This window comes from Mauremys mutica, chromosome 7, assembly GCF_020497125.1.
Source record: "Mauremys mutica isolate MM-2020 ecotype Southern chromosome 7, ASM2049712v1, whole genome shotgun sequence".
Classification (NCBI taxonomy): domain Eukaryota; kingdom Metazoa; phylum Chordata; order Testudines; family Geoemydidae; genus Mauremys; species Mauremys mutica.
The window spans coordinates 122,988,891-123,012,297 of NC_059078.1; the positions used below are offsets into that span (position 1 = coordinate 122,988,891).

A 23,407-nucleotide genomic window follows, 5' to 3' on the forward strand; every position below is an offset into this window, starting at 1 on the left:
GTTGGATGTTCAAAAGTTCTCGATAGCAGCCTAGATCTGCTCCCATTGAAGTTGAAGAGAGTTTTACCAGTGGGGACAGTTGGAGCAACACTGCACACTTACGAAAATCCCACCCCTAAAATAAATGAAAAGAGATGAGCATCCAGGAACTCCCCCAGAAGTCAACTGAAAACTACAGGGTGTTCACCACTTGTGAAAATCGGCCCACTCAGGGCTTGTCTACACAGTGCGTTAGTCTGCACTAGAGAGGTTAAATTCTAGTGCTCGCCAGCACATTGCACACTGGCGTGAATTAAAAGTTCCCCAGAGCGTGCTAATGGAGAACTGTTTGAAATGGGACTACATTAATATGCACTAGAGAACTTTTAATGTGCATCAGCAAGGTCTACATGCACCAGCTAGTGCACAACACACTACTGTGCACTAAAAATCTACTCCCTTCTAGTGCAAAGGCACCGTGTAGACAAGCCCTTATTTAGGAGCTTAAAGGGGCATTTAGGAGACTCTCTTTAGACTCCATTTTTGGAAATCTTGGCCATAAACCTACCACACAATGACACGTATGAGAAACACACCAAAGCCACTGCTTTGGCCCTGGTCTCCATGGGACCAACTGGCCTGTGTGTTTCTAGATTGCCTCATGTCTCTTGCTCAGAATCCATGCTCCCAGGCGGCAGCTGATATGTGTCCCCCTTTGCCTGTGCAGAGCCAACCTCAATGAGGTCATCCATCAAGCAAGAGTAGTGGGACATGCTTGGACCACTTGGACTCAGAAACAGAGCAATTAATGGAGTGCGGTGCAAAGTAAAGAAAAGCTAAATCAGACAAAACAAGGAATAAGCCTAGATCTTGCCATCCAATGGCAGGTGTGGACTGTGCTGCTGTAGACACTCCAGCAGAATGGCCTTTGGTTTGCTCTGTCAAGCTCTGATGATCCCCATCTGCCTGAGGCAGATTCATTAATCAATGTATTAATTAAAGGGGGTTTACTCTTCATGCTGCCTACTACAAATATCACCAAAGATCACCCTGGGACCCTCCACAGCCAAATTGCTGTCTCTCATGTACAAGCTGCCTCCATGCCAATATTTACCTCTGACCCCGCACTCTGTGGGCTACAGAGCTACCTAAGGAAAAGGATTGGCGGGGGGAGGGGCATACATCAGCCTCCCGCTGCTCCCACATGGCTCGGGGCAGAAAGGATCCCGCTAGGGCAGTGAGCTGCCTCTCCCCGTGCGGCAGCTGCAGACAGGAGAGTCCCTGGGGCTATTGGGCCTGCACTGCCCGATCTCTCTTAAGGAGAACCCTTTAAGATTTCCTCCCCAGGGTCTTCCCACAGGACAGGCTCATCAGGCCCTCTGTTTTCAGACACATGCATGTCCACACAGAGAGGATCTTCTGTGGGTGAGCAGAGTTACTCTACATTACCCCAGGGGTGAATCGGAGCAGAACCTGGCCCCAGGAGCATGAAGGCCCTTAACAGATATCGGAAGGTAGTGCATTTCTGGGGCCGTAATTCTTAGCCAGGGTTGAACTTGGGTCATTCAACAGAAGGCAGCAAATTTAAATCCAATAAAAGGAAATATTTCCCACCCCCACCCACCACACTGCAGACTATCAGCCTGTGGAACTCACTGCCACAACATACCTCAACCAAGAGTTTAGCCAAATTATAAACCAAGGATTGGATATCTATATGGATGAGACCATCTAGAGTTATGTTAGTATGGATTTAATTGAAGGGATATAAACGCTCATGCTTCAAGACATAAGGGAGGATTTAGGAAGAAAATTTCCTTATGGGGAAGTTATTCCAAAATTGCCTACTTCAAGTTTTCTTGCATCTTCCTCTAAAGTAGCTGGCACTAGCCATTTTTGGAGACAGGATATCGGAGGAAATAGACCACAGGGCTGATACCAAATTGCCATCCCTGTGCTCCTTTTAGGAATTACATATGCTTTGTACCATGGAGACTTTTTAAAATATATTTCCCCTAGCAATCACACTTGTTTCTTGTGGCCATTCTGCTTTCTTTGATAAAACAGCTTTAAAACAAGAAACCTATAATACTTCCGAAAACACTGTGGGGTACATGCGACTTTGTGGAAAAAAGTTCTAAATGGGATTTAAAACACACAATATTTATCCCAGAGACCTGGCATAATGCATTTAAGAAGAACATCATACAACTGCTTATTCATGCATCAAAAACCATTAAGTACTTTTTCAGTGCATCAGCTGCTACTGAGAGCTTGAACTGTTAGCGACTAACTCACATAACAAATTCCTTTTATTCTTAGGTTCTTGTGTTACTTTTATAAATTGAAGTTGTTATTCATCTGAGAGGATAAAAATGCACCAGAAACCAGCAAACATCTTTGGTTTTGGCCCTTACATAAACTGCAAACACCTCTGGTGTATTATCCAACCAGTGTTGTTGAGTTGTTGTGGGTTGGTGGCTGGTTTTTGGTTTGTTTTGGGTGGAGGGAGGAAGGGAGGGAGTTTTTGTTTTGTTTTGTTTTGTTTTTGTTGTGTTTTTTGCCGGCTTCCCAGATGAAACTATTTCTGCCAAGATTCTGCCCTGGGCCAAATTGGTTACAAAAGCCTGGATCGCATTTGCAAAATGGGAATTGTAGTAAAGACATAATCTTAACTGAAACTGACAACTTATGTTCATTTCCAAGCAGTCTCTCCATAGCAGCCCCTGGATGGTTTCTCAGACACAAAAAGTGAAGTTGTTTCCTTTTCAGAGAAGCATGGAGTTCTCCTGGGTTCTCTCTCCCTGCTCTCCCTCAAGTGCTGATTCATCATTACAGCAGTCACATACCCGACCGTCTACAGGGGGCCGCTCCTCCGCTGGTATAAACTGGCATAGCTGCATTGACGGAGCAATGCCAATTTACACCTTCTGGAGGATCTGCCCTAGGGCTTCTACCACATCCCAAGCGTTCCTAGAAAGCGTCTCTGTCTTCCTAGGTTTGGCTATTTGGCGGATGATCAATGCGGGCACACCTCCCACCAATAAATGCAGATGTCCACCGTTTCCCAGCATGCTCACATCGGACTCAGTAATATCAATGTTTGTAATCCTGTCACACTTTACCATGAACTAGGGTGACAAGATGTCCTGATTTTATAGGGACAGTCCCAATTTGGGGGGCTTTTTCTTATATAGGCACCTATTACCCCCCAAGCCCCATCCCGATTTTTTACACTTGCTATCTGGTCACCCTGCCACGAACAACCCTTACTAGTCGAGGGAGGGAGGGAGCAGGAGGAGGAAAATGTCAAGTCTGTGAAAAAATGTGTATGGCCAAAAGGAAAATATAAAATAAATCTTCCTCCAAGGTTACTCCAAATATGCCAGGTACCATCATAAACATCTGATCACAATAATGCAAGAGTATTGGCTATGCTGTCTGTACTGTATATCATATAAACTAGAGACAGGGAGGCAAAGTTTGCTCTGTGATGACTATGGCAGAGCAAGAGAATTAACACTCAGGATACATCAGTTTGATTCCACCCCTCATGCTGAAGCAGGATTAAGTATACCTAGACCAGGAGTGGCCAACCTGTGGCTCTGGAGCCACATGCAGCTCTTCAGAGGTTAATATGCGGCTCCTTGCATAGGCACTGACTCCAGGGCTGGAGATACAGACGCCAACTTTCCAGTGTGCCAGGGGGTGCTCTTCAGAGGTTAATGTGCAGCTCTTTGTATAGGTGCTGACTCCAAAGTGGAGCTACAGATGCCAACTTTCCAATGTGCTGTGGAAACAACCCCCTGCTCTGCCCCAGGCCCTGCCCCCACTCCACCCCTTTCCCCAATGCCCCTGCCCCTTCCCCTCCTCCCCCCTACCTCCCAGAGCCTCCTGCACATGCAAAACAGCTGATCACAGCAGGTGGGAGGCATGGGGGGAAGGTGAAGGTGCTAGGAGCTGGGGTGGGGGAGCTGATGGGGGGCTGCTGATGTATTACTGTGGCTCTTCGGCAATGTACATTGGTAAATTCTGGCTGGCCACTCCTGACCTAGACCATCCCTCTCAGTACATGCCAGGTGCTGTTAAGGAAACATTGCAATACATGCAGGTAGAGTTAAAAATATCTCCCCAAACCCAGACCTACCTTTACAGAAACTAAGGACAACTCAGGCTAAACATTTCACATTGGGGTTCTGGTGGCTTGAACCCAGCACTTCAGGTTTATGAAAGCACCTGTCCTGTGATGGAAATACGGCCACACGACGCATACACGCAGGGATGGAATTATTCCTTTTACCATGTAGCATGAGGACAACGTTATTTTAACTCAGAAATTTCTAATGCAGGATTATTTAATAGTCAATTGACATTTATAAAACTATGTTTTCTTAACGCTAGAGCTGGCTGTAAAAACTCAAGTGATGTTTTCCCAGCACTATATAATGACACCATCTGCTAGTTAGTGATTAGTGGGTTTGCAAGAGACACACAATTTTTAAATGATCATTTTATTGCTGGCTAACGGATCAGGCATGCCAAGTAAAGCTCACCTTTGGTATGTCCAATAAGCCCTCATTGGACAATAAAACTGACACAATCCCAGGGCTGTCCTCATTGGAGCTGGGCCATTTCCACGCCCCGTTGGACACTACAGAGAGAACTGAGAAGTGATCCCCAGACATTTGCTTATTTCTAGATCCGAACCCAGATCATACATTTTAGAAACATTCGGGTAATGCTCTCGCCCCACTCAAGTTATCTTCCTCATTAATACAACTCAGTCAGCGTCTTCCTGACGGCCCTGGGCTACAAGCTCAGAAATACGTCAAAAAGGGCCCTTGCCACTGTTTCTGCCTCACCACAAGCAAAACAAGGACTGAAAATCTCACAATAAAGCCAGTTCTCATGAGACCATCGGACAAGCATCCACACTCTTCGTGTTTGTCTCAAACAACCATGAACTCCCAATCTCGGGTACCTCTGCACAGCCTCTGGCCAACCACAGTTCATGTCTTCTCACCCCAAAGGCCATGTTAACACCACAGTGAGCTGGCCTGTGTATTTGTGCACTGCTGCTCTCTGCTGGATTGGCTCAAAACTGCTCATATGTGTGTTACAGACCCTACACTGCCCAGAGATTCTCCTTTAGCTAAAGTGGCAGAGGCCAGTTTCACTCCTGCTGTGGAGTTAAAAATGACTGTGGGGATGCAGTGTGTGAGCGACAACCACAAAGTTCCGAGGAGGCTAGTGATTTGTTTCAGTGCCACAGAAAGAAGAGAAAGTAAAATCCGACGGAGGGAGAATGAGCAAAACAGCTGGTGCCTTTAGCACCATTTGTTATACATTTAATATCGTTTCCCCTACTGCTTGTTAAAAACAAAGCAAAATCTAAGATAAGCGAGATCTGAAATATTGCTCTGCGAAGAGAGACGCGTGTCCTATTTTCCTCCTCTCCCCATCCCTCCCCCACTTCCCTGCTGGCGTTTTCATTCAGCTCCTTCGTAATTAGTGTACACTTCCGTGTACTTTCCAGACTGGGCGCGTTCCAGGTATTGACCTTCTCAGTGCTTCAAATCTCCCTGTATCCATCGGAAAGGCTGTGCATGCTAAATCCAATGCTAAATTCCCCCCAACACCCTCCAGCTGTTCCTGGCTACAATTTGACAGTTCCACCCAAATTATTTGATGGCATCTCTTAAGACCGCAGTACAGAGGGAGGGTGGAAAATGACTAAATAGGACAGGTGAAGGGGGGGAGGGGATCCCCATCCACTGCCTCCTATTCCTTGTTGCTCCCCAAGGTGGAGAGCGGTAGAAACAAATGGGCCCACGGGGGAAGCGAATGCTGGGGCAGTGCCGAGAAAGTTTGCTACTTCTGACGTGGACTGTGCCTTCCGCACAGAGCATTTCTTGCTGTGTGTGTGCTCTGAAAATATAAGCAGGCCCTCCAGAGACGGGTGGATGGGAAAACAATATGCAGCTGTTCAGCTGGCCAGCCAGTAAATGCAGGATACCTTAAGGAATTCCCTCCTTCAGGGACTTACCTGCTAACAGGATGAAGGAATTTATAACCCACTGAAACTTCTCTTAACCCTTTACTGACTGGTTTGTTTTTAGTCTCTCTGATGTCCCAGTATGGCCCCGTTACTGTAGTGTTTGAGCACCACACAACCTTCAATGAATTTTTCACTCACAAAACCCCTGTGAGTCAGGGCAGAGCTATAGGCCCCATTGTGCAGATGGAAAACGGCGGCCCAGAGAGGCTAAGTGACTTGCCCGAGGTCACACGAGAAGGCTGTGGTCATGCACAGACTTGAAGCCAGGTCTCCCAAGTCCTAGGCTAGTGGACAACCTGCCCTCGCCCCCTTTTGGTATTAATGCCCCAATTCAACATAGCACTTAAGCAGGCACTTGCTTTTAAGCACAGGTTTAAGTCCCATTGACTTCAAGGGCTTAGCTGATTAGGGATGGGATTACTTAGTACTGTATAAATCACATGTTTTACTGAAGAAACTATTTCCCCGATATTTTACAGTGTACAAAACATGATGTGGGAATGGTCTTTTGTCTCCCTCCACCTGGAAAGGCAGGTGCCTTAGTTACCATGAATTCAACTAAACAAGGCTTAGAAGAAGCCATGACAACTTATAAAACTGAGCTCAGATAGTCTCTCTTTACCTAAAAATGCCACCGATTGAAAGGTGATTATCTCGGGCTGCTCCAGGGATAGGAGCACAATGGAATATGGAGAACTCTGCTTCCCATTGCTATCAGCTCCCATTTTTAGCCCCACTGGGGTCCTGAGACATTAAAGACTTTAAAACCATAAGGACATATGGAAGTCACAGGTGGATCCCTTTCCTCTTGCTGAGGACCACCTTCCTTCCCAAGTTGTGCTAATCAATTCAATGAGACAACACGTATGATAAATTGCTACTACATAAGTAAGGGTATCAAAATCTGGTCCTTTATAATGCAATAGGTCAGACCTGAACTCAGCCCCAAACCTATAGGCTTGTGAAATTCTATGGCTTGTGTTACACATGAAGCCGATTCAGATAATCCAAATAGTCCCTTCTGGCCTTAAAATCAATCAATATGGAAACTCCTGGGCATTGGACAGGTGTAATTATTTGGGAAAATATCACATAGTAGAGGGGAGAAAGATGAACTCTTTCTGGGTTAGGGTGATTTGTTCTACAAAACGGCAGGTTATAGTACTGCAAATGTGCGGTGGCTCTGGACAACTGAAAGTGCTGCTACAAGTCAAGTGGTATCTTGACAAAGCTGCTGAAGATTTCACCATTTGATGTAAGAGGCTTATCTGAGCCCTGTTAATAATAGATTCGGAGGAGCCCAAATTCGCAGCTCCTTCTAAGGACTAACGTAGGCATCTCTTTGTTGCTGTTATTTCACGTCTCCTGGAAGCTTCAGTTAACACAATCTGATGACTTAGCTTTTTACACAACGGTGGAACCCAAAGAGCAGCAGCTTATGTTCCTCTGAAACTTACAAGGTCCTATATATTTGTGTTCTACCCACTCCACATAGTAATAATAATTAAAAAAAACCCGCAAGCTCCCCAAGTTTCAGTGTGTTCCTTTCATTTTTTTTCTTCCCCACACACAGCTTACAAGCTCAGAACAACAATCACAGCTTGCAGCATAATAACAAAGAACTCAAACAGCCAAGAGGAGTTATTATATTACAGGGTTTCAATATCCCTGAGCCTGGCATTACAATAAGGTGGTTCAAATCTTGCCCACTGTGCGAACAACCTAATTTGTTCTCTTGGAAAGTTTATCATCACTGGAATACTGCTGCCTCTGAGTGGAAAAAAAGCTTTGTTGCCACTCTTTCCAGTAACCGATGACCCTCTGTATTTCTGGAAAAGGAGGAGACATCTGAAATGGGAACTCCATATAATGCAACCTGCTCATATTTTTGGGTTAGGTCCCTTTTATTGCTCAGATAAGGTTGTCACCTTTGTATATAATGCTGCCACTAATTAGGGTGGTGGACTTTACCTGGTCCTCTTTAATTATACTCACAGTACAGCACTGATTTAGCTTCTCTTATCTAAAAGTGATGGCTTCCTCTTTGATGAGAGACACCCACAACTTGCTCCTATCCAGAACCAAGCAAAAAAGCAAACCCTATTCCCTCCTAAACTGTCTGTACACACTCCTTGTCCCAACATTTCTTGTCAGCCTCCAACTCCCATGGTCCTTCTGGACTACAAGTCCCAAGATCCCGTTCTTGTGGGATGAACAAGGCCATGCTGTAAAACGGGGGCGGGCAAACTTTTTGGCCTGAGGGCCGCATCGGGTTTCAGAAATTGTATGGAGGGCTGGTTAGGGGAGGCTGTGTCCTGCTCCCCGCCCCCTCCTTCTTGCCCCCTGATGGACCCCCCAGGACCCCTGCCACATCCACCACCACCCCGCTCCCTGTCCCCTGACTGCCCTTGGAACCCCCACTCCTGACTGCCCCCTGCCACCCCAACCAACTCCTCCTCTCATTCCTGACTGCCCCCCCAGAAACCCCTTCCCCATCCAACCACCCCTTCTCCCTGACCACCCCCAGAATCCCTGCCCCTGACTGCCCCCCGCTGCCCCATTCAAACCCCCTCCTTCCTGACTGTCTCCTGGGACCCCTGCACCACCCATTCAACCTCCCTGTTCCTCGCCCTCTGACCACCCCGACCCCATCCACACCCCCACCTCCTGACCACCCCCCCAAACTCCCCTGCCCTCTATCCAACCCCCACCCGCCCCGCTCCCTGCCCCCTTCCCGCGCTGCCTGGAGCACCAGTGGCCAGCGGCATGGCTGTGGCTGGAGCCAGCCTAAATACCTCTGAAATGGCAGCTCGGTCCCATTGATTTTCAATGAGACTCAGGCACTGACATACATAACTCTCTTTTGAAACTGGGATTTAAGCACCTAGGTCACCTAAGTAATATTACATTTTTTTTACCCCTCAAAACCAACCCCCCTGAACCACTTAGGGTTTGTCTACACTGCAAAGAAAAACCCACAGCACTGAGTCTCAGAGCCACGGTCAGCTGACTCGGGCTTCTGGCCCTCGAGCTGTGGGGCTAAAATTAGCAATGTAGACATTCCCACGTGGGCTGGAGCCCCAGCTCTGAAACCTGGAGAGGGGGGAGTCTCCCATAGTCCCGGCTCCAGCATGTCTACACTGATATTTTTAGCCCCGCAGGCTGAACCGCATGAGCCAGAGTCAATCGACCCAGGGTCTGAGACTAGGTGCCATGGGTTTTTCTTTGCAGTGTAGATGTATCCTTATTCCCCAGTTATCTGATGATAAAAATACATTCTAACACATAATAAAAGCCTAGCATGCTCTTTAATTAGCACATTGATTCTGTTTAAAAGCCCCTCCCCACAGTCACCCGGGACACAACAGAATGGAAGTAGTCAATAACAGCATTATTAACAAGTTTCACTAGATTTGGTGTTTGTTTTCTTTAAAGCTCCTGGAGTCAGGTGATTACATGAAAATCTCAGCTCTCTTATTTTTTTTTTTAAAGTAAATTTCTAACTCAAGATTGTGGCTTGAAAGACTTGAAAATATGACCCTTCCCCCACGCAAAGGCTATGACACCAGAAGATGCATTAAAAACTCCAAACTTTTTTTAAAGACACTCCTATGTCAATCTCAGGATTTTTGGGACCAAACTCATGAATTTTGAATGCCTGGGTTTGGCAGAACAGCAATAATTCTAGATCCTGGGCCCCTCAGAGTCTTCTTCGGTGTGCGATGAACACAAACATGCTATATTGTCTGCACAACACAAGAGAAGCTTAATGGACCACTCACCAGTAAAACCTGTTTGGAGTGATCCGCTCATGCATTAGCTGCCAGCGTCTTCCAAAATCCATAGAGCTATACATCTGAAAGACAAAAAGAAATGAACAAGAGTATAAATAGCAGGAAAAGGAGAGTGACTGTTGCCCCAACAGGGTTTAAAATCATCTCCGAGCTCCCCGAGGTCACAGTATAGCTAGATCGATAATGCAGGGCTACATCATTAACTAAGGAGTACTGCAGAAAAGGATCTGGGGTTTACAGTGGATCACAAACTAAATATGAGTCAACAATGTAATACAGTTGCAAACAAAAGAGAACATCATTCTGGGATGTATTAGCAGGAGTGTTGTTAGCAAGATACGAGAAGTAATTCTGCTCTACGCAGCACTGATAAGGCCTCAACTGCAGTACTGTGTCCAGTTCTGGGCACCACACTTCAAGAAAGTGGACAAATGATTGACGGTTTAGAAAACATGATCTACAAGGAAAGATTGAAAAAAACCGGTGTTTGTTTAGTCTGGAGAAGAGACGACTGATGGGAGACATGATAACAGTCTTCAAGTGCACAAAAGATTGTTATAAAAAGGAGGGTGATAAATTGTTCTCCTTAACCGCTGAGGACAGGACAAGAAGTAATGGGCTTAAATTGCAGCAAAGGTGATTTAGGTTAAACATTAGGAAAAACATCCTGACTGTCAGGGTAGTTAAGCCCTGGAACAAATTACCTAGGGAGGCTGCAGTTGTTGAAAGTTTCTAAAAACAGGCTAGTTAGGGGTGGTCTAACAAATACTTAGTCCTGCCTCAGTGCAGGGGGGACTAGACAAGATGATCTATCAAGGTCCCTGCCAGTCCTATATTTCTATGATTCTAGTAACCACACTGCTAGCAACAAGTTAAGACACTATGCCCTCCTCTCAAATTTTACCTTTGAGATTCAAAACCAGTGTTAACTTTCTTCCCCCCTTTAACCTCCCCAACACCCTCTTCACACATCTCTGTGCTTCCTGATTTCAGCTGTCAACACACTCACTCCTATTGCAATACCAAAAAGCAGGCAGTTCCCATGGTTTTTTCAGCCTACAGCACGCATGTGAAATCTCACCCCAAAATGCCTGTTCTTTAAAGATTTCTAGCTGGATTTTGCCTACTCTGCTACTGCACTGGTTGGTCCCAGTCTCTGCCCCACTGTCTCTGTAGGCAGCCAGGAAACCCCCAGGGGAGACGTGTGTGTATGTCACCTCTCCTGCCCCAACTCCTGCCCCCTTCCCTGGTCCAGGGTCCTTCCCCCTTCCCAGCCCCTATCACACTGCTCCCCCGGGCTCCCTGCAGCCCCTGTGTTTGTGTGTTAATCACATCCAATCCCTTCAAACTGTCCCCTTTTCCTCTCCCTTTATTTCATGGGGGGACGACGAGCCGAGTGGGCGGGCGGACAGTGGCAGCGAGGCTTTATACTTGGGGGGGGGTGTTTCTGTGGGGCCGGGTGGTGCTGGGGCAGGGGATGTGTTTCAGCGGGGGGCTTGGTGGTACTGGGGGTGTGTGTTTTGGCGGGGCTGGGGGGGTTTCGGCCCTCAGCTGTTTTCTTTGGAGTAATATGGCCCTTGCTGCTTTACAAGTTGTGCAGGCCTACATTAGAGGCAGCTAACAAGGGCTCCTTTTTCAATTTAAACTTGCAGTCTAATGTTTCTTTGGTTCCCCATAGCTAACAAACAGCTGAGTTGTAAGTCCAAAGTTTCCATCTAGCTCTAGACTAAATGCCAGAGGTAGGTTAATTTTATAAATATCCTACCCATCATCACAATCTATTCCCATCCTATACAAGTCTACAACCACCCACCATCCAATTACTTAAAACTTACAGAACACCGGCAAGCTTTACTCCAGCCTTAAAGTACTCCGGTTTGTAGGAAATACATCTGATTTTAAGAACTATCTATTAGCTTGAGTGTAAAGTAGACAAGTAAGACATAGCAGACTGTTCTGAACAGGGAGAAAATAATAAATTCTGTTAGACTAGAACACAATTATGTTGAACTTTGATTCTAGAGAATGTGTGCCTGGATAAGAAGTGTCAGTGAACTGTTTGTACGACAGGCAGAAGAGAGAGAGATTACAGAGATGGAGAGACTGTATATTGGTAATTTGAAAATTGTTGATCCTTAATGGAAAAATTATATGCTTGGAGTTAAGGTTTTGTTTGAGCTCTGTTTTTGAGTAATTGGATTTGTGGATTGGAGGCAGGTCCAGCTTCATAGTGGAAGGAATTACATCCTGGTGATGTGTAGGATGGAATTGTTGATATGCATTGTTATGTACGACTGTGAAGATAAGTAATATGCAGGAGCAGCAGAAGGTCCCTAAAAGTGGGGGGGCTATAGGGGTGGGAAGAGGCAGGGAAGAGCAAGGTGGGGCTTGAGGGAAGGCGTTGAGTGGGGACACAGCCTGGGGCGGAATGTGAGTCGAGCACCCCCCCAGGAACTCAAGAAGTTGGTGTCTCTGGAGATTTTGGCAAACACCTTGATTTCCTTGGAGTCTCTATTTTCCTTTTTGTCCACAAGCACTTCTTTTCTTTTACAGGTCCACAACAGCATGCTATGGACAGCGCAGTGGCAATAAGCACCTCTCGTTTGAATGACTCATCTGCCCTACAGTGACTCATTCAAAGAGCTTCTTTCTGTCAAGAGCCTCAGACCAGCTGCTGTGTACTTTTTTCTCTCCTTTGAATTAGATCTTAGATTGACTGATGGTAGAAGGATTAAATTGAATTTGTAGCCTTTAGGCAGCTTCAGATAAGAGATAAGAAGGATCCTATTCATTTGGGGTTCTTTGGTTTATTTATTTCTCTCTTTATGTTTAGGGTCCACCATGAATGTTAACCAAGAGTAAATCATTGAGACGATGGACTGTCTGGTAGTGGAAGAGACACAGCAAGCCACCGAAAGGTCTCTTTGGCCCACTTCGCTTCCTCACAGCTTGTGTGCCATTATTTATTGATACAAATATAAAGGTTAATGTTGAATTACTGAATAAAACGCAATAAAATAAAGGTTTTTGCAAGCATAAAAAAAATCATGCAGGCCTGTGTCTTCTGTTCACCTTGTTTTGGGAGATCAGAGGTGCACTTTAGAAGTGATGACAAATTAAGTGGCAATTACAATAGATTACAATAGAGAATAATTTGCCCTGAGGTTTTATACAGGGTAAAGAAAGAAAATCAGGTCTGTTTGGTGCAAACTTATATATATAAATTCTCCCACGTCCCTTTAACAACTAATAATAGTTGGCACTTGCACCTCCCCTTTCACCCAAAGAGCTCGGGTGATTTTACAGACAATGATTAAACCTCAAAGCATCGTGGCCCAAATGCTCAAAGCTATTTAGGCACCTACCTGCCAATGAGCCCATGCTGAACTTTAAGTGCTTTGTTGAATAGGGATAGACTTGGGCACATGTCTACCTGGTTCTCTGAACTGGGACCTTTGTGCGGTAGGGCAGTATCATTCTCCCAGTTTTACATACTGGTTTTGATCACCCGACACTCAGAGGCTCAGAGAGGTTAAATGACTTGACCAAGGTCCCACAGTGACTCAGGATGAGATCCTGAAACAGAAGGGAGGAGTCCTGACTCCCAGTCATGTCATCTAAGGCCCAGATTTTAAAAACAAACCAACTCAGCACTGAGCAGCCACCATTGGGGAACCTAAATGAAGCAGCCACATTTCCAGAGCAACTCAGCAGATCCCACTGAGAACAACAGGGGCTGAAGGGTGCTGAACGCAGTGGAAAAATCTGACCATTTCCTTTAGGTGCCTAAAATGGGAGCTGAATGTAAAAAAAAAAAATGTTCCTCAACTCACAGTGTAGTCACACCTAGCAGGACGACACTTCACATGCAGAAATCCCAATACTGGACACATCACACCTACCCAGGGGCGGCTCCAGGCACCAGCACGCCAAGCGCGTGCCTGGGGCAGCAAGCCACGGGAGGCGCTCTGCCGGTCGCCGCGAGGGCGGCAGGCAGGTTGCCTTCGGCGGCATGCCTGCGGAGGGTCTGCTGGTCCCACGGCTTCGGCGGACCTCCCGCAGGCTGCCACCGAATCCGCGGGACCGGGGACCTCCCGCAGGCAAGCCGCTGAAGGCAGCCTGCCTGCCGTGCTTGAGGCGGCAAAATACCTAGAGCCGCCCCTGCACCTACTGACCTCGATTCTATGGTGCTGCATTTCATAAACAGCAGAGCAACCCAGCGTAGAATGCGACAAGGAGTCCTGTGACACCTTATAGACTAACAGACATATTGGAGCATGAGCTTTCGTGGGTGAATGCCCACTTCGTCAGTGTAGAATAAATCCCAGCATTCTGTGCTAAATGCTCTGCGTCAGACAATGTGTCCCCTCAGTGGGTCACCTCCTCAGCTGGTGTCGATTTACTCATCCGGTACCAATTCTACTCAAGTAAGTATATTTGGTATACCAACAATTAGAGGGGTATTCTGCTCCCTGGGAAGCGGGAGTTTTGGCTGGCATATCCAGAGAAGGGGGAGAGCCAGAAAGGTAGGAAAGACTCAGGAGAAAAGCAGCAAAGGATAAGATAGGGCAGGCCATGGCTGCTGTGTAGAGGGTCCCTGAGCTGGAACCCAAGTAGAAGGCGGGCCCTGGTTCCCCTACCAGCCACTGGGGAAGTGGCACAGACCAGGCAGTGGAGAGCAGACAGCCTGGGACAGTTTGCCCTGAAAGTCTATGATACCACAGAAGGGGAGGACCATAGTGGCCTGCTTGGAAGGCCAAGTCACAAAAAAGGAAGCTGAAACTCCTGGAGCAAGTGGGGCCAGAGGGCGAGACATGACAGGTGAAGAGGCCACAAGAGGAGGGTGCAGGAGATAATTCCCAGAGCGGCCAGGAGGTGGCTCCACCTGCAGTGAGTGAACCCCACGACAAGGGAGGAGCGCCGCCAGCTTTTTTTGGCGCCCTAGGCGGCGGAAAGTCCCGCCCCCGAAATGGCGCCCCCGACAGAGGCGGCGGAAAGTCCCGCCCCTGAAATACCGACGACGACCGTGGCGGCCGAAGATCTGGCCGCCGCAGTCGCCGCCCCCCAAATGTTAGTGCCCTAGACGACTGCCTAGGTTGCCTAATGGTTTGCGCCGGCCCTGCGACAAGGGGGCTTTATCCTCTGTGTTTTGGAGCACACGATGCACACTGGCAGTGCTCTGTAAATAACCATGTCAGCTACTTCAAAGGCAGGAGGGATTGTTGTTTTCCTCCAGCCAAATTCCACGTGAAAAATGTCACCATCACAATTTAACAAAGTCGAGTTTCAGGGCCCAAGTTGTTTCCTTTTTGTTTTGTCTGTCCCCCATGCCCCGTTAAATCATGCAAAATTACGAGAAGCTGATTTTGTTCATAATGTGCCCATCCGCTTCAGAGCAGAAGTGGGATACTCAGGGTACGTCTACACTACGGGACTATTCCGAATTTGCATAAACCGGTTTTGTAAAACAGATTTTATAAAATCGAGTGCGCGCGGCCACACTAAGCACATTAATTCGGTGGTGTGCGTCCGCGGTCCGAGGCTAGCGTCGGTTTCTGGAGCGTTGCACTGTGGGTAGCTATTCCCTAGCTATCCCATAGTTCCCGCAGCCTCCCCCGCCCCTTGGAACTTCCGGGTTCTGTCTGGAGAATTTTTAAAAATGATTCTGAATTTCATCTTCTATAACGGAGCGCTGATAGAATGGATTTGCCTGCCCTTACAGCGATCACGTCCGCATGGTCCATGCTGGAGCTCTTTTTTTATTTTGATTTCGGACTGCATCGCAACCCGTGCTGATCGGAGCTCCATGCTAGGCAAACAGGAAATATTCAAAAGTTCGCGGGGCTTTTCCTGTCTACCTGACCACTGCATCCGAGTTCAGATTGCAGTCCAGAGCGGTCAGTGGTGCACTGTGGGATAGCTCCCGGAGGCCAATACCGTCGATCAGCGGCCACACTAACCCTAATCCGTTATGTTAATACCGATATTGGCGCTACTCCTCTCGTTAGGGAGGAGTACAGAAACCGGTTTAAAGAGCCCTTTATATCGATATTAAGGGCCTCTTGGTGTGGACGGGTTGGGCGTTAAATCGGTTTTACGCTCCTAAAACCGATTTAAACGCCTAGTGTAGACCAGGCTTCAGACACTTCTGAAATTCTTCTCCTGGAGAGAGGGTGGGAGAGTGAATGATGAGAAGAAAAAAAAATTACCTGAATACGTGCCTCCTTCCCATATAGACACATATGTTCTTTGAGTGCCGGGAGGAGGAGCAGGGCAGAATAGCAAAATGGATGCTGCAGATGTAACTGAAGATAGAGGAAAGAAAAGCAAAGCAGCCAAAGGCACTTTACCTTGTTTATCACAGTAAGAGGTGCATTGGAAATGCCATGGATAGGAGTGGAGTTTTCAGCATCATACTAAATATACAGGATGTGGGAATAAAGATCGCTATGGTATATGTAGGCAGTCTTGCCCAAACACAAGGGTAGAATCAAGGCCAGAAACCCTAAGCACACAAGAAGAATATATTTCCAAATAAAATCAGATGTTCTTTCTTAGTAGGAAAGCAGGTGATGAAGTGGCCAGCACAAACATCTGGAGAGAATCCATTCAAAAGGGTTCTGACCAGCTGCCAACCCTGGAGCATAATCAGATCTGGCAAAGCCTCATATCAGATAAAGCATGCAAGAACAGCAGGACTATGTGCACTTAAAGTAATAATATATGTATTATACACATAATTAGGCTTCCCACTAGATGTAAATACAATCAGCTGATTGCAGTCCATATCAGTCCAGTGAGCTCTTTCTAGAAGGAGTCGGCTTTACAATTAACATCAGAGCAAGGGAGAGAGTAATGGAGGCTGGAGATAAAGATAGAAGAGGGGCGACCTCTTTGCTGATAATGAAAAGACTGGAACAATTTTTTGCTGCTACTATTTTGGAACCTTATGCTGCTGTGGTGTTCCTACTGCAAGTGACGGTGCAGTGGGTTTGAGTTCTCTAGCTTTGCTCGTGGTAGCATTAGGGGCTGCCACTTTTCTGACTCTGTCCACCTCTGTCAAAGTAATTATGCCATAATGCGATGCCATTGGTATCATGATACTGAGATGGTGTAAAACAAATTTTGGACCATGTTTTAATAACTGAGACCTAGAAGGCCTACTTTAATTGTTAGCTTAACTGGTAACAAAGTGGGTAAAGGTTTGTGGATTGACACAATGGTTTGTTATATAAAACTGTTTAAGAGAAGATATGAGGCGAGACAGAAAGACTGAATTAATTTGAATAGAATGGTCATGAGCAGTAAATAAGAGAAGTAAAGAATCAGAAACCAAGTGAACCAAAATTGCTATGTCAGAAATTAGGGCTAATTGGCAGACAAAATAACAGGAGGATGGATCCCATCACCTTTTTGGGCCCCTTAAAAGAAAGACTTTGAAAAGAAAAAAAAAAGTTTACCAGCACTGTGAGTGCAACAGAAGGATTGTTGCTGTGACACCAGAGCTCGATGCTCCAGTAGAGATGTATCCCACACACCGCCTGAGTGTGGTGTTCTGTCCCCTCAAGTGGCACCGAGACCACTGAGGGGGAGAGAGAGATTTGCTCTGAAGCCTTAGCTAAGGGCCATATGGCTTTTAGCTCCTGCAGCAGAGGCTCATACATTTAGCTCCAGAAGTCCCAGGTTTGACCCTGCTCACAGACAACCAGGGTCTGTCGCTGTTACAGAAACACTTGACCATTGTCACTGCACCAGCAAGGACCCCAACATGACACCGGTGAAATCTTGCTCAGTCTTGCCCTCCTATTCTCCTTCTCACTCTCTCTCAGCTCTTCACCTAATCCTGAAATCAACTGTACTGCACATGGTGAGATGAGATGGCCCATCCAGCTCTGGCTAGCCTTAGAAGAATCAGTGAAGGAGAGGGAACCTGACCAAATCAACCAGATGATGTCTCTGGACCAGCGAGGTGAGCCAGGGTCCACAGCAGCAGCTAGTGTGGCTGACTAGTCAGCACAAAGCATCCATCTGTGACTGACCAGCCACCCTGTGTCCTGAGAACATCAACAAAAGCCATATTTCCCCCAACTTTATTACCTATTTTCTGTGCCTGTCTGTTTTGTCTAAAGCAGGAAAGTGACTATCATTCCCGATTCAGAATTGAACACCAGACCTAACCCTTTCTTCCTCCCCGAGAAGGACTGCTTCACTGAATAAGAGACGTTAACCAATAGTCACTGCATCCAGAAAGGGACTTTGATAGGTTTTGATTACGCTTGTTTTGCACAATCAATTAAAGTTTCAATGCTGTTTGTTTGCCTCGTTTTGATTCTTTTCCTTTAGTGTGTTTCAATCAATGCATTTCTAAGCTTTGGCATGAATTTTATAGTGTGTCTACCATGGTATTAAGCGGGCTGAGGACTCTGTATACCAGATCCCAGACTTTGTTTAACACTGTTTAATGCTGGACAGTGACTGGGTTATGTTATGTTAACACCTTTAGCACATATATTCCATCTAAATTAATACAACTATACTTAATCTTCCTACAAATTAGGAGGTGAGACAGAGCAATGGAAAACAAGAGCCACAGGTATGGAGCCATCTTAGATAGGGCCTACCAAGGGAGAATCCTTTGAGATTGATGCCTGGAGATGCACTTCTACAGTTTCCTTTCAACCAAATAGCATGAGATGAAGAGAGTGTCCCCAAGCAAAGGACAACAGAGGCCAAAGTTCAGCATTTAGCAGTACTTTGCACTTCTATTCCATGTTCTATCCAAGAACTACTACTCCCCTACAAGGAACAGTATTACTATCCCTGTTTACAGACAGTAATTATATGATTTCCCAGGTCTACATAATAATTCAGTGGATGTCACCAGTGTAACATTCTGTCTCTTGAGAGCCTAATGTCTCATTTCAACAGAGAAACACTGAAATTCAAGGAAATCTAGGCAAGTGAAAATACTTGTTTTCCACTGTAAAGCTCCCCCATAATATCTGCATCAACCCAGGGGCTTCTGTCTGGATATAGTGGAGAAAATCTCAGAATAACACAAAAACAAACTAACTCATTCGTAGCCAGAACTGGTGCGGGGGGGGATCAAAATGTAGAGGTTTGGTGTGATTTTTTTGTTTTGTTTTTTAACCAAAGTTTCAAATTCTGATGAAGAAAATAGGTCAACATTTCCTCGGAGCTTTCCCTTGCCTTTCCTTGGAAACTTGCAAAAGTTTCACCTGTTTCTGTGTTAATAGCTAAAAGGATGAAGTTAGGAACGGAGAGGGACTGAGGCTGTCTGCTAACGTCCATCCCTGGAGAGCAGCTGAAAACCCAGCTTTAATGAGAATCAAAAAATCACAAACTGTGAGGACACGGAGTACAGACATCTGTGTAATGTAACTGCAGGAGGCAACATGGCGGCAGGGAAGGGAAAGGAGCATCGCACGATAAATTCAAATCGCAATGAAAAGGGTTCAGTAGATGACAGAGAGGACCTTCCGCGAAAGGCAGATGTACCTGTTGGATACCACAATAGAAGCATTTTGCAGTGTCTTAGAACTCTATTCTAAATGGAAGTTCCCTGCTCTATCCACTGCAAAGGCAGAGTGGTTTTTTTTTTCATAAAAACTAGACATAGAAAAGCTCTATTAAAGTCTCCATTAGTCAAGAAATTTAGGACTGGGTAAAACATAGCAGAATATACTGCAGGAAATAACTGTGCTCTAGTCGGTGGATGGCTGTAATGAACCAACTGGGTTTCTTTTTCCATCTTTGATTTCTACCATGTGGTTATAACATAATATCTATCTCATCCCCTGACAATGCAGGATTGCTTCCTAGAGACTGGTTTTCCTGTTCCCTGCATTTCCCCAGCCACTGAATCCACTGCTAGTTTACCATCCTTGTCAGTTTCCAAAGAAATCTTTTTCTCTCTTTTCTGCATTTCCGAAACCAGCAGTGCTCCCCTCCCAGACAGAAGCTCCTGCGACCCAGGGACAGAAAGGACTAAGCAGAGAAGGGAAGAGGGAAGGAATTGAAACCCTGCTGCTTAGGGAGAGATCTGCTCACACCTGAGAGGGCCAAGAGCTGTTTCTCTCTCACTGTGTCTTAATAAACCAGCCCCTTAAGACAGGGACTGTTACCCAAAGCACATGTATGGGTACATTTACTGGCGAGTCAGAAGGGACACTGAGGCCCAGATAGCATAGATCAACCTTCTTCCAAGCAGTAGCAGCTGATTATTGTCTCACAGACTAGCATATTGCCTAGGCATGTTCCTTCCAGTCCCACTCATGGAAATATTTGTATCACGCTACCCTGCTTTGTCGATTCTAGATCTGAAATTTTAACATGCCTCCTGACCCGGTGAGGAGCAAGATGAAAGCTTCCAGCTTCGCGAATATCTTCTCTAGCCTCATTGGCACTGGAAATTACTGTTTAGATACAGCTTCTTCGACTGGCTTCCCTGCTTATCAATAAACAAAGCCCATAAAAAATCCAACTTCCAAAGAATCCAAGCCAAGGGATTCTTGTGACAGCAGCTGGCAGAGCTGAGAGTTGAGAATAAGCAAAGCTACAAGTGTCCTACTTATGGTCTTTGTTTACATGGAATAATTAAAAAAACTAGTAACTGTGATGAAAACAAGTGGACCAATTTCTCGCTCCACTTTGAATTGTTTTTTAGTTGATTAAGCACAATGCCAAGAGCCTTTGTTATAGCCCAAGTTGTCTCCCCTTATCGCAGAGTAGCCAGCTTGCCTTAGGAAGGGACTTTCAAAGGAGAGAGAAGGTTTGTACAGACTAGATCATGCTGGAGTGCCACCTAGTTCCTGGGTTTGTTACACACTTGAGAGTCAGAGTCTCCTTGCTGAAAAGGGTTTTACAAACTTTCTGAGCAGAGATAGGCACAGATGGAACAAGTGGATGAAATTCTATGTCCTGTGTTATACAGGAGGTCAGGCCTGATGATCTAATGGTCTCTTCTTGCCTTAAAAAGCAACGTTTTGAATATCCCTAACTTGGGGGGTGGACATTTTGATCTAAATCCAGCTCTGAACTCAACAGCTCAGGCCCAATCTCTGTTAAAGCCTGAAGCCTTAGAACATCCCTGGCCCCCTGACCAGAACTTTAGGGGAGTTTGTTCCATATTTAAACTGCAGGGATCAAACCCAGCTCTACTTTACAGGGAAAAGGGATTGGTTTCCCTTGGGAGTTTTGGTTTGAAACGTGTGTGTGTGTGTGTGTGTGTGTGTGTGTGTGTGTGTGTGTGTGTGTGTGTGTGTGTGTGTGTGAGAGAGAGAGAGAGAGAGAGAGAGAGAGAAAGTGTGAGAGTGAGAGAGAGAGCACGCACACATGGTGGTTTTGCTTTGAGATTTGGAGTTTGTTTGAACCTGAAAATTCAAAGCAAGCCCTGGTCAGAAGGCAGGGGCAGGAAGAATGGATGGTGAACCTCATGTGGATTCAGGCTGGAGAGAAATGTTCATACAAATGCCTGCACACCTCAATATCTCTTAACTCTAACTGGGACTGAGTATTACACCCAGCCAGAAATCTGCTGTTTCTCCTGACTCGATTGCAATGTCTTTGTCTTTCTACAAATGGATCCTTTTTTGTTGCAATAAGAGATCTAACCTCACCAAGCCTCTCACTCTGTCTGAATCCTGCAGTGACCTCAGAGTTACAATGCTACAGTGATGTGTGCTATAGAAAATCCTATGTGGAGATGGATGGATAAACAGAGCATTTCTCCGGGTGACTCTTTGCAGTCTTTCCTTACACCAGCAGATTGGCCCACGAACCTTCCACGTAGCTACTATGTTCCAAGCAGCCTTTCCCTACACCATGAGCTCTCAATCTGAACCCCTCACTGCCGCCCCCAAGGCTGAGTGTCAAGAACAGGCCCAAGAGGTTGCAGGTGCAACCATTCTCCCTTGCCTTATAGCTGGACAGGAGTGGGGGTCCTGAACCTTTTTTTCTGATGTAACATGGGGTGGATAAGAATATGGAAAAGGTCAAGAACCACTGCAGCCCAGTTTAGCAGGGGTAGGTGTTTGCTCTGAAGCAATCACAAATTAAAGGGTGATACCGTTGTGTCCAATTGCACGAAAACCCATATTTAACATCTCACCATCCCAATAAAAGTCAGGCTCTTCTGATTCCACAAGTCCAATCAATGTAAGTGCATTTGAGAGGGTCCTTCAGCAGACACAGTGTTATCCCCCTGTGGTACAGCACGGGCGGTGTATTCTGCAAGAATCAGACGGCCATATAGCCTTCCACAAAGATTGGGGCTGCTGCTCCTGTTCCCAAAGCAAAAAAACCCAAAACTCTTTGTTGGATTCACGTCTACGCTGCAATCAGAGGTGTGACTGCAGCACATGTAGCTAGAGCTAGCCAGGAAGGCTTGTACAGTCTGTGCTGCTGCGGTTTCACTGCTACTGTTATAGATCAAAGCTAGGTCTTGTACATCTACAGGTGCTGTAGTCACACCTCTGATTGCAGTGTAGACATTCCACTGACTCCCATCCAGGGAGAATTCACCATCAGCACCATCACTGTGTGACAACTGTAGCTGAATTTTTAAGTTGCCATTATAAAAGCTTTGGGCCATTCTGAGTTGTGGGGAAAGCTTTAGATTAGACTCTGCTCCTTCTTTACCATAACTTTGATGCCCATACCTCACTGGCACCAACTGGTGCAAGACGTTTCATACCACACACAAAACCTGTGCTTCTATATTTCTCCAGAATGACTCCCAGTCAGTACAACAGATTGCTGTACTGAGATGGGTATGTTCATCCCATCTCATTCTTCAGGTCTTCAGTGACAGAAAGTACCAAATCCTTTACCTCCTCCAGCATCTGGAGACAACTGGATGCTGGGTATTCATAGCAGGATCATTACTGCATGACAATGTCTATAGAGGAAAAAGTGAACACATTTCAGCAGATGCTTATGGAGGCCCTACCCCAGTTTCCAGGAGGGTTGTTTGAGAGAGAAAAGAGCCTCACAAATTCCCTGATGACAGTGGCAAGGCCAGCAAAGAACCAGAAAAGGTAAAGCCAGATGATTTCCATGGCTGACATGAGCAAAGCCCAGCAACACGGAGTAATTCCAGCTGCAGGCACCACCACACAGAGCTTCCCACATCCAGAACAGGTGTCAAACCAGCAAAGAGCTTCTGAGAGCCAAAATCTAGAACAGTAAATGAGTTGACAGCACACAGAATGTCAGGGACTGAGAACAGCGAGTGAGGGGGCAGGGATCCAGAATACAGTGTGAGATAGCAGGACGTAGAGCTTTCCAGACCAAGGATCCAGGAGAAAGGGAAGTAAAACAATTGCTAGTAAAACTTCACCCTTTGACGGGCCCAAACTCCTGGAACAACATATCCAGTTACACATAGCAAAGGGCTGTGTAATGCTGCAATCTCCCACTGCAACTGCTTCAGTTTCTCTTTCTCCATAACCAGCACCTCTTTGAAGGCGGCCACTTCTTCTCTCGCCAACTAGCTCTTCCCAGTTTGAACTATCAGCAGGTAGGGTTTGGGGCGAGGGCTATGTTAATCAGTGAC

At 46.2% G+C, this 23,407-nt stretch overlaps 1 protein-coding gene across 6 annotated transcripts in view; it reads right to left on the bottom strand.

The window, feature by feature from the left end:
- The window catches only part of SORCS3 (sortilin related VPS10 domain containing receptor 3), a 465,994-nt gene that overhangs the window by 137,779 nt on the left and 304,808 nt on the right, over positions 1–23,407 (bottom strand). For all 6 annotated transcript variants that reach the window (XM_045025354.1, XM_045025356.1, XM_045025355.1 and 3 more), the window contains one exon: positions 9,820–9,893. In XM_045025354.1, coding sequence (XP_044881289.1) covers positions 9,820–9,893 — 74 coding nt within the window. The remainder of the gene's footprint in view (positions 1–9,819; positions 9,894–23,407) is intronic.